This window comes from Zalophus californianus, chromosome 5 (genome assembly GCF_009762305.2).
Source record: "Zalophus californianus isolate mZalCal1 chromosome 5, mZalCal1.pri.v2, whole genome shotgun sequence".
NCBI classification, from domain to species: domain Eukaryota; kingdom Metazoa; phylum Chordata; class Mammalia; order Carnivora; family Otariidae; genus Zalophus; species Zalophus californianus.
The window spans coordinates 26203647-26215726 of record NC_045599.1 but is presented as its reverse complement, the minus strand read 5'-3'; the positions used below and the strand labels follow the sequence as shown (position 1 = coordinate 26215726).

Sequence of the window (12080 nt, the reverse complement as noted above, 5' to 3'; positions counted from 1 at the left end):
TGAGACTTTAAGCTTTTGATTTGTTCCCTTATTTTGAAAGGGTTAAAAAGATGTAACATGTTTTGGTATAATTTTAGTACCAGTATTAATTTTTGTCACATACGTGTAAGCGAGGATGAAACGCGAGTGCTCATTCACTGCCACTAGATCCATATTCTTGCAGAGAGCATGGCTTCAAAAGGCAAGTTTCAACAACTTGCCACTGTTTTTGTTTACCCTTTTAATTAAAAAAATTGCAGCTTTATTAGGATACATACTGTAAGTTGCTCACATACTATATCAAATTCATCTTTCTCAAGTATACAGTTCAGTAGTCTTTAGTATATGCAAGAGTTACACAGCTGTCACCACTATCTCCTATGAGGACATTTTCCTCTCTCCTAAAAGAAGCCCTGTTGTGTTCATTAGGAGTCGCTCCCCATTCCTCCAGCCCCCCAGGCCCTGGCAACCAGTATTCTGCTTTTTACCTGTGTTGTTGTTTTTCCTCCAAATTTTTATTTAAATTACAGTTAACATATAGTGTAATATGGTTCCAGGAGTACAGCTTAGTGATTCATCACTTACAACACGCGGTGGTCATCACAACGAGTGCCCTCCTCAATGCCCATCACCCAGCTGGTCCACTCCCCACTCCCAGCCCCTCCATCAACCCTCAGTTTGTTCTCTGCTGTTAAGAGTCTCTTATGAGTTGCTTCCCTCTTTTTTTCCCCTTCCCTTATGTTCATCTGTTTTGTTTCCTAAATTCCATATATGAGTGAAATTGTATGGTATTTTTCTTTCTCTGACTGACTGACTTTGCTTAGCATAATACACTCTAGCTCCAACCAATCATTGCAAATGGCAAGATTTCATTCTTTTTGATGGCTGGGTAATATTCCATCACACACACACACACACACACACACACACACACACACACACACACACCCCACATCTTCTTTATCCATTCATTAGTCGATGGACACTGGGCTCCTCCCATAGTTTGGCTACTGTTGATCCACTTTTGCCCTCTATTGATTTGCCTCTTCTGGACATTTCATATAAATGGAATCATACCATATATAGCCTCTTTTAAAAAAAAATATTTATTTGACAGAGAGACACACTGAGAGAGGGAACACAAGCAAGGGGAGTGGGAGAGGGAGAAGCAGGCTTCTCGTGGAGCAGGGAGCCCGATGTGGGGCTCGATCCCAGGACCCTGGGACCATGATCGGAGCGGAAGGCAGATGCTTAACGACTGAGCCACCCAGACGCCCCTGTATATAGTCTTTTGTGTCTGACTTCTTTCACTTAGCCTGGTGTTTGCAAGATTCATCCATACTGTAGCGTATATCAGTACTTCATTTCTTTTTACTGCCAAGTAATATTTTGTTGCATAGGAATACCATAGTTTGTTTATTCTTTGATCAGTTGATTGACATTTGGGTTGTTTCTACTTTTTTGCTGTTATGGATAATGCTGTGATGGACGTTGGTGTAGAGATTTTTGTGTGGACGTGTTTCAGTTTTCTTGGATTAAAATTGCTGGGTCATAGAGTAACTGTGTTTAACCTTTTGAGAAACTGTCACACCATTTTCCGAAGTGGCTGTACCATTTCCCTCTCACACCAGCGATATATGAGAGTTCCAACTTTTCTACATCTTTGCCAATATTTGTTATTGTCTGTCTTTTTAACTTTAGTTCTTTAATTTTTTAAAAACATTTTCTCATTTATGCACATGGTCACAGACTTAACATGGAAAGCCAACAGTCTTCTGTCTTGCTTTCACTGGTCCTTATTCCAAGTCCTATTCCCAACAAACCACCTTCCCTTTTTTGTTTCTAGCTTTTATGGTGGCTACTAGCATAATTCCAAAACAAAGATTTCTCAATTCACTCACTATGCCCCCCCCCACTTTTTTAATGAAAACTTAAAAACGTGCATAAAAGCAGAGTAGGACAGTTAGCTCCCATGTTCCCATCCCCAGCTACAGCATCATCTAATGACCACTCTTGCCAACTAGTTTTTGCTTCTCCAGCGTTGGATAGTATGTGTTAATTTCCCTCTTGAAAAGTGAGGGTTTACCTCATTTGTCCTACCCCTTCCAAATTTTTTTATAGTAAGTTATTTGTAGGCCTTGTATTACCTGTGTAGTTTTGAATACTTAAATCTCTTGTTCTTTTTTTTTTTTAAGATTTTATTTATTTATTTGAGAGAGAGAGAATGAGAGAGAGCACGAGAGGGAAGAGGGTCAGAGGGAGAAGCAGACTCCCTGCCGAGCAGGGAGCCCGATGCGGGACTCGATCCCAGGACTCCAGGGTCATGACCTGAGCCGAAGGCAGTCGCTTAACCGACTGAGCCATCCAGGCGCCCAAATCTCTTGTTCTTATTCCATCATCCTTAGACCGTATTGTTCAACCAATCCCTTCCCCAAGTGAGCTGGGGGTGTTAGTACCCTACCTTTCTTCCTTTCTGCTTTTACCTCTCAACCATTTTCAGCTGTATTTTTTTTTTTTTAAGCCTTTTGATTTTTTTTATTGCTCAAAACTTTATTTTTTAAAATTTAACTTCCGGACTCTGTGCCTGTGCCTTCCTCACTTGGACAACGATTTTCTGCTCCTCGATAAGGAAAGCACACTTGATCCTGTCACAAGCACACTTAACACACACGGAACCACCATAGGCCCTGCTGACGTGCTTATTTCGTTTTAGACAATCTCACAGGGACTTTAGGTCTCACCGCTTGAGCTCCTTGAAGTTGGCCTGGGCCCACGCCACATGCAGATGTTGGTGCTTTCCCAACCTTCTCGGTATAAAGGTAAACGCTTGTACGACCAGGGGTTCGAGACAGCCTAGTTTTGATAGACGCTGTATTGCAGCCAGGCTAGGCTGGCCTGTCAAACACCGGACTGTTCTGAACGCCTACGGGCCCCATCCCTGGAAGAGGCAGCTGTACCTTTTGTATCGTCAGGTTGGTAGCATTCACAGTCTGTTCTGTGATTACAACTAAGTCATCCATGCTTTGTTGGTTGGTTGGTTCTAGGACTTGAAAATCAAGGGAATTTACATCATGAGGACTTTAAATATTGTTCACCGCAGAGCCGTGTAGTGTGCCGGAGTTCCATCCTCCTTGCCCCCCTGACTCAGTGTAACGGCTGTGGGCCAGTGGGGAGGATTGTCTAAGCATCCAGTTAACACCTTTTTTTATTCAGGATAGTTGGTGGTTAATAGTACTCATGGACCCACTCTGCACGCTCTCCTATCAGGTACCTCGTGCGTGGCCTTGTATTCTTTAATCATTTTGTGCCTTACGTCCCCCTCTGGAAGGGACCTCCTTGAGAGGGGAATGGTTTTTCTTCTTTTACTTCTATACCAATTTTAGTCTCTTAGTAAATTAAATTGGTTTCCCTAAAAGTTGTCCAGTAAATATAGCCAGTGCCATTGAAGTGACATCACGTTGTTAGATTCTGCATATACTTTATTTTATAATGTTATAAATATATAAATATTTTTAAAATAAAGCTATTAAAAACTCATAAATTAAAATATTCAGCTTCAGTGCCTGTAGTATTTCCTTTGCATGATCGCTTTTAGCCTTTCCAAGAAGTCTTTCAGTGTACTCTTCTTGACTTCATTCACCGAACAGGTCTGCAAAAGAAACATTTCATTAGCTTGCATTGCTGAGTCACTGAGTCTGTCTTTCATGCCTGCCCACTTGAGTCAGGCCTCCTCTGGCACTTGCCACCCGAATAGTTCTTTCCAAACAGGGCCTCCAGTCTAGTCTGACTGGGAGTCTGTCTCTGCCACGAGGCCAGCGCGGTTTGCTGGTCTTCTGTGCATGCTAATAAACTCCTAGAAATGGTTACTAACTGTGTATCTCTGGGGGGTGCCGCAGACTCTGGAGAGCTGTGCCACAGCTAGGTGCCGCCTGGGGCTGTAACATGAGGGGGAGGCTCAGACCTGCCTGCTGCCGTACTGGGCCTTCTGCATGGCCACCTGGACTGCGGAGAGAGAGGTTCATTCCATTCGCACCCCTGCCCATAAACAGCAACCCTCCAGCTTGACAGCACCTCAGGTGGAAAGAATTTCAGGTACCTACCCCAGGTCACTGCTTCAGTCTGGACCTCAGCTCTGTCAACTTTTAATTACATTGCTTAGGGCAAACTGCTTCATTTATAAAAGCTACAGTTTCCTCCCTTGGTAAATGGGGAAAATTGTGCCTACTTTATAGGATAATTAAAAGGATTAAAACAGAACAAGTGTAGTGTCAGCTCCCTTATTTCTTTACCTTCCCTTAAAAACCAGGTGACACGCCCAGCAAGGGGATGACTGTCCCCAGTTCCTCCACTTGACGCTAGATAACATCTGTTCTGGGCTCTGCCTCTCTCCCAGGCTATCAGTTCTCCCCTCTCCGCTGGATCATTCCTGCTGGTGTATTAACACACTGGATATATGCCCACCTCAAAAGAACTTCCCTTACTCACTTGTGCCCTTTGTCTCCTGTTCCATTTCTCTGCAGTCAAATAGCAAAACATCTCAAAAGAGTTTCCTATACTCACTGCCCCTTTCTTTTCACTCCTCCCCACTGGCATTCTCTGTGCAACCTGCTCCAGTCAGGCTCTCATTCCAGATCCAGTGGCCATTCTCATCTTCATCCGACTTGACTTTCAGGTACGTTTGACACATTGGATCGCTCCTTATTAAGAGTTTCTTCACTGGCTCTCTGGGGCACCACACATTCTTCGGTTTCCTCCTACTTCACTGGCTACTTCTCCGTCTCTTTTGCTGGACCTCTTCTCCTGACCTCTGTGAGAGTACTTCTGGGTTCAGTCCTTGGATCTCTCTATGTCATTCAGATCTAGGACTTTCAATAACATCTTTCTGAGGACTCTTCATTTTATATCACGAGTTCTGACCTCTCCCCAAAGCCTCAGACTTTTCCTGCAGTCTCAGCATCTCCACTTAGCTGTCCAAGAGGTACCTCAAATTTAGTATTGATCAATCGAACTCCTAATCATGTGCTCAACCTCCAGCCCTGCTTTGTGCCCAGTTTTCTAGGCACCAACCATCTCCCAAAAGACTCAAGCTAGGAACCAAGAAGCCACCTTTTACTCATTCCCTCACCCCTCACAGTGGGTCTTCTGGCTCTATTTTTAGTTATATCCCAAATCTAACAACCTCTATTGCTCCCAGTCTGTTGAAACCACTATTACCTCCAACCTGGATTACTGTGATGGCCTCCCAGTAGGGCAGCTTATTTCCCTGCTTAGCCCTCGTCAGTTTATTTACCACACGGCAGCCAGAGTGATCATTTTAAATCACATAAATCAGATTGTACTCTCTGTTCTGCTCAAAACCCTGTGGGTAAATCCTGCCATACTTGGGGTAGAATCCAGAGACCATGTGTGATCTGCTAAAATCCCCTTTGCTCAATCTGATCCAGCCACCCTGGCTTTCCTGCTGATCTTTGAACACGTGAACCTCATTTCTATCTCAGGGCCTTTGCACAGCTATTTCCTCTGCCTGGAATGTTCTTTCCCCAGTTAGTCATATAGCCTGCTCCTTCACTTAATTCAAATATTTGCTCAGATGATGTCACCAACCTCAGCCCTTTCCCTCATGACCCCTATTATTCTTTATGCCTTTATTTTTCTTCATAGCACTTATCACTACTGGACATAATATTACATGTTTGTTTGCTTTTCTAACTCCCCCACTAGAACATTCTGTGAGAGCAGGCACTGTATCCCCAGTGCCTACAACAGCACCTTGCACTCACAGAGCCTCAACAAATATTTGCTGAGTGAATGAATGGGCTGATTAATCAAGGGTATTATGACTCTTAAGGAGGAATGATTAGGAGTCAGGCTGCTGTCCGTCAGGAGCCAAGGGGTCGGCATGATTCAGCTCACCATGTTTGCCATTTTCCTGAGGTTCCTGTGAAGTCCTCCAAGGAGTTTGTTGTAGCAATTGTGTGTAGAGAGCTGCTGAAGCACAGTTGTAGCTCTGCAGAAGATTTCTTTTTCAGTTGTGTTCTAGAAAGAGAAATGCCACAGTTAGCCATGCACTACCTCTGTTTTGAACATGGGAGAGACAGTTTTCCTTGTGATTGCTTCTTTTCAGGAGGACAAGTGGAGAAAGTGAGTTTGCTCAACTCTGGATCAGGTATTCAGATATTCCTTTCATGTGAATGAAGGCTCCTGGTCCCAATAAAGGACCTCTTCCAATTACCTACAAATGCAGCAAACTTCTCTTTTCCCTTAGACAATTTTGCTGAAAGGCTACCTTAGTAAAGGCACTCAGCTAAGTAAATGACAGAGTGGGGATTTGAGTCTAGAACCATCTGTCTCTGCCCGTGATCTATGTCCGTTTCTCTTCACCATGCAAGCCTACATGAGCTTGTCGTCAGACTGTGCTCTGTCTCATTGCTGTAAGATTTTAAAGTCCAGGTTTCCCTGGAAATCCTACAAGCTTGTTGAATAAATGAGTGCCCATCCTGTGGCCAGGACACTGGTGCTTTGGGCCGCACTCTCCATTTAGCCCACCCCCTGAGAGATGGCAGTGTGTGCAAAGCTCAGGGTCCGCGTGAGATGAGACATCTGCCCATATAGCTGGAGAGGCATGCCAAGATCACAGCTAGGCGAGAGATCAGAGGAAGCTTCTGGGAGAGGGTGTAATTGAGCTGGGCTGTGGACACAGCTTCTGGAAGAGGCCTTTGGCCTAGGAGGTGCAGCGCCAGAACCTCCGTGGAATGCTGCAGCCCAGATGTGGGTCTGGCCACATGGCTCTTCCTAGGGATGTTTGGGCCTTAGATGAGGGAATGTACAGGTGGGAAAATAGCTCTTTTTGGGAACCTGGCAGAGGGATCGTGACTCCGTCTGAATCAGGCCTGGTATGTCCTCTCACTTGGCACTGAAGAATGAAAGCATGGAGTGTGGAGAGCAGTCTTAGTTTGAGCCTGAACCAGCTCAGATCAAGCTGTCTCCAGCCTCTGCGAGGACATGCGTTAGTCCCTTGCCCCCCAAAGTGTGGTCCAGGAAGCAGCAGCATGGACATCACCTGGGAGCTTGTTAGAAATGCAGAGTCGCACGCCTGCCCCCAGAAATCCTGAATCAAAATGTACATTAACATAAACCACCAGGGGATTTAGATGAGAAGTACTGTCAGGGCAGCTTTTAAAGTTCTTGCATATTTTTTTCTGATTATTAAGGTAATATATGTTTACTGTAAAGGTAATACATATTCAGCAAAAATGCATTCACTCAATCCCACCAGCCAGAGATAACTGTTGATATCTTGATAAATATCTTCCCATTTTTAAAAATACTTTTTTAAAAATGGGGACCAACTGTTGATACTGTTTTGTAGCCTTTTTACACAATACATAGTACAAACATTAAGTCGTTCAGTAGAATATAAGAACATGGGATTGAGAGCCGCATGGAAGCCCACAGCATATTTGTACCATAATTGGGTAATACCCTACCATTGCAGTTTTTTGCTTCTGTAAAATAAAGTGGCAGTGAGTCATCTGTGTAAATCTTTGTGTTCATCTTTTATTTCTTTAGGCTAAATTCTAGAAGTGCATTTCATATTTAGGGTTTTTCCAGGAAGATCTAGACCCAGACTCAGGTACTAGAACCTTAGGCTACAAAAGCTTCCCCGTTGCCCTGTGGGCCTTGATGGCCCATTGGCAAGGCCTTTCTTTGGAAGCACATGCACTTAATGAACCGGCCAAGAGCCCTCCTGGGCTCTGACTGTAGTTGGAAATTTGAGAGCAACACCAGTATCTCTGGGCTGTGAGAGTCAAGAAACCCCCATCAGTCTCCATATCTTTGGACGCTTAGTGGGTAAGCAGAGGTGGTGAAGCCAAGGGGAAGGCAGATGCTAAGCTGTGTCTGTACATTTAGACAGATAACTGTGCTGCTGGAGAGAGAACAATGAGATTCAAGAAGACCAAAAAGAGAAGAGGCCCTTTGCTTATTTTTTTCATCAAAATCTCATGAGACTTTTCTAAAACTTTAGCTTAGAGCCTAGAAATTAAACTGCCTTAGTTTTGAGTATATGGCCTGTAATACAGGAAAACACCCTCTAGACAGATTCTTGAAAGGGTTTTCTAAAGGCAGTTAGGATAAAATAGGAATTGAAAAGAGTTTGAATGAAATGGAAAAACTTCAAAAGAACTAATTCTCAAGGCAGTTTTCGTGAAGACCTTAAAGTTTTAGTTCCATTGGAATTGCAGCTACAGGATCCTACCCCGTACCGATGGCTGGCGGCTGCTCGTCCAGGTTTTGCCACGTGAGGGTGTCGTGCGTAGCTCAGGGGGCACACTCCGACAGCCTAGTGGACCTTGCAGTTTAGGACTGCTCAGGAAAAGAGACTGAAAAGGGGAGCTTAGGCCTATGCTAGAAAGAAGCCCAGCACTCACGGGAGCATCAGCAAAGGGTGGAACACCATCTAGGGCTGCTTCTGTGGCAGAGACGCTGTTAGATTTCTAACATGGTTCTTGACTAGCTTCATATTGGGCCATAAACGTCCAGTCCTTGTGTTGTACTCATTATCCCCAACTCGGCCCGAATTTAGTGAGCCAGTGCCATACATGAGAAAGTCTTTTACTTCTACTTAAAAAAAAAAAAAGGATTTGAGAGTTGGTGTAGAACTCTGAGGAATCATGGACTTGATCTCTCTTTGGAAAGGAGGAAATACCTCCCACTAATGGTCTACCCAAGAAATCCGTCACAGACCAGCCAGCTTGCTTGTTTTCCACTTCACTCTTTCTCAGACCACCTTAGTTTCAGAGATACTGGGCCGGCATTGCCTGTGAAGTCCAGGACTCAGGTCTGCACTGTCTTTCCAGCAACCGCCAAGAACAGGATCCCACCCGACTTGGAGATAATAGAATTCTTGATTCCCCAAAGAAAGAAAATTGATATCCAAAATCTTGGATTTTGGAAAGGTGTCCTTCTTTGGGGACACAAAGAAGTAACTTTTCCTGCCACATGCCACCTTGGTGCGTTTTTTAAAATAACAGCCTTTCCTTATTCTGTAATATCTGTAATATCTTGGAGGAAAAGAAAAAATGGAAGAAGGAGATTGGTGTAATCCAGGAGGAATAGAAGCAGTTGGAGGAAGGCCTGAGGGAAGACGGTGAGGACTCGCTTCAGCAGACGTCTACCCAGGTGAGGGGCCGTGTGATACCTGATGAAGAGAATGGCCACGAACAGCAGAAAGGTGGTGCAGCCCGGCCTGCGCCTCAGTGAGGATGAGACTGGCCTGGTCATCTAGAGCTGGCCCAGACTGGAGTCACAGAGGGTTGGATCTTTTCCAGCTACCGGCCCCTCCTTCTTAGAATTACTGCTCCTCTGTAACCAGTTTTTGCCTTTAACCAAGAGTTATATCATTTTACAGTAACACTTTCCACTAAGTCAAGAATTGGATTCCAACCAACTTTCAAAATCACTTTCATATCTTCACATGTGGAAACCGAAGCACAAGGAGATACGGACACTGGCCAAAGGGCACATAGCTAGTTAATGGCAAAACCGTGGCTAACGCCACAGGCCGTGTCACTTCGAGATGCTCGGCACTTTGGGGCCCAGCCCTTGGCTTTGATGGAACCCTCTCGGCAGCGCGATGCCATCTGGGAACCCAGGAGACAGCCCAGTGGACTCCTGGCTGTTTCTTATGTATATAAAATGTTAATAGATTATATTTATATATTATATACTTCTATGTGTATATAAAATCTCCAAGTCCTTCCAGCCTCCTGATGGACAGAGTCTGAAATAGGATGAGATTCTAAAGGACAAAATTATGTAATATATAATATTAAAGAATAAGATACATTACGCATTAATATTACATCATATATATTGATTATATCACGGTATTACATAGTATTGTCTATCAGATTCCTGGACTAACGTTTAATGAGATGAAATGGTCCAGACAAAGCCCGAGGAGCAGTTTTCCTCACAAAGCAGGACGGGGGTGTTCTGTGGCCTGGCTGTTGGGGTGTGGCTGTGCTAACCTGCGCAGCTACCCTCCCGGCCACCCCGTCCCCTCTAGGCCGCGTGGAAAGCAGGCGGTTAGGAGACCACTGGCAAATTGAAGCTTTGGGTTTTTCATTCTCAGTCTTGTGTTTCCATGAAAACAGGAACTGATGTGCACAAACCTATTGACATGGCTGTAGTCATATGTTTGTCAGAGAAAATGCACTATCAGCTGTCAAATCTGTCTCCTCCCACTAAAGATAGAGGGGCGGGGGTGAGACGGTGCCGGAGGCGGAAAGGCGAGATGCCCAAGCAGCCAGGGCCAGGGATGTGTGGGACCCCCGTGTGGCAGGGCAGTTCTGGACTGGGCTGGAAGGGGCTTGGCAGGACATTGCAGCGGAAGGTCTCCGGAGAGCCGCCCCCGGAGCCAGTGGGCTGTTAGATGACCAGGCTGCAGAAAAGGAGGGGCTCTGGCGATACCTTCTCTGTTGCCATAGGAAGTCTCTTAGACAAAATGAAAGCTCCCTCGACCTGTAATCTCCCTATCTCTTTTTGTGACACTATTTGGTTTTTCAGAAATGTGCGGGCCAGAAAAACTCTCCTTCAACAAGCATTTATTGAGCGCCTCCTGTATTCCAGGTACTAGGCTGGGATAAAGGAGGAAACGAAGGAACTGTTCCTTGACCAGGATTTGGAATTAGGGTCACAAAAATCCAAGCTTTCCATTATACATCTTCTAAATCAAGTGAAACCAGAAACACTAAAACATGCTTGAGAGTAAAGATCAGAATTTTCATTCTTAAAAACATCTAACACCTTGTAGTTAATTTGGGTCTGTTCACTTTCTGTTAAAAAAAAAGTTTCTTGTTCAAACACCTGTGGATGGCTTTCCTCTCCCAAGTCACTCATGTGCCAAACAAAGCAGACCCTGGGACAGCTCTTACCTTTGGGGCAGCGAAGATGTCAGTGACGGTCAGCTCCATGCACAAGTCCTGGCCCGGAACGAGAGGGCAAGAGACAGAGTCACTTCCAACTGTACAGGGGGACCCTTGCCAGGCAGCTGTCACTCCCTCCAACCAAGCAAACTGCCCTCAGGACAAAAAAGCTCCTGCAGAGAAATCTCTGCTCTGCTCCCTGTCTGTCACCAACCACCAACCACCAACTTCTCTGGAAGCTGTGATGTTCTTCTCATAGTCTAAGTACCCACGGCATCTCCAGAACATCTGGAGAGATGGTGCCTGATAGCGTACTCACGTTTCTCGCTGTGAGGATGTTCAACGTTCTGATGATCTCTTTAATGGCAATACTGAAGTTATGTCCATGGACAAAGGTGCTGGTGAGTGCTAGTAAGCAGACCAGAGTCGGAATCAGTTGGGAGGTGAGACCCATTAATAGATCTCTGTTTTCAGTGACAATATGAGACAAATCAGTTTACTAGGAGAGGCTCACAATGCAATTCTGACAAAGATATCTCTATATATAGATTTTAAAATTGCTGAAACTGAGGGAAAATGAGGGAAATTGGAAATTTTCGTTACACCAGGTTGTCAGTCATTTGGGGCCAATCAGCACCTCTCTTCCAGGAGAAAAAATACCTCACAGAAACAGGTAAAATGTTCCTGTGAAATCATACCAATAGGAAAATGAAACCTTTTTTTAAAATTAACTACAAAGTATCAGCATAGGAAATTACACCATAATTTGCTCTTTAGATTAATCTTATCAGCTTGGGGTTGCTGCTGGCTTTTTGTTTGCACAGAAGGAAGAGGCCACAGGTGTCCGAATTTGTTTTAGTGCAGTCCTCCTGGGGAAAGATAGAGTAATAACAAGAAAGTTTGACTTGAATAGTGTTTCAGCCTGGCGTCTTCCAAGTATGGGTGGCATCTTGGAAACTCTCCTCTTGTGGAAAAGCTGATCTGGGGCTCTTTCTCTAGGTAGAAGGAAAGTAATGGGCACAGACTCTCTCCTGTCCCAGCACTCAGGCATGCCATTCCTTCAGGTTTAGGACTTGGGCAAAAGACTGGTGCCACCAGGTGGGGCTTAGTCTGGGTCACATCAGGTCCACAGGTCCTTAGCAATGCAGGGGCCCTCGTCAAACCCTGTCTATC

At 44.8% G+C, this 12080-nt stretch overlaps 1 protein-coding gene across 1 annotated transcript; it reads right to left on the bottom strand.

Annotated features, from left to right (window-relative positions):
• Window positions 1-3440: 3440 nt before the first annotated feature.
• IL4 (interleukin 4) lies at window positions 3441-11427 on the bottom strand. The gene is made up of 4 exons (XM_027606287.1): window positions 11227-11427; window positions 10917-10964; window positions 5893-6015; window positions 3441-3628 (listed from the first exon to the last, which is right to left on the bottom strand). Exons 1-4 carry the CDS (start codon window positions 11359-11361, stop codon window positions 3536-3538), a joined length of 399 nt encoding a protein of 132 aa, XP_027462088.1. The 5' UTR covers window positions 11362-11427; the 3' UTR covers window positions 3441-3535.
• Between the last annotated feature and the right edge of the window lie 653 nt (window positions 11428-12080).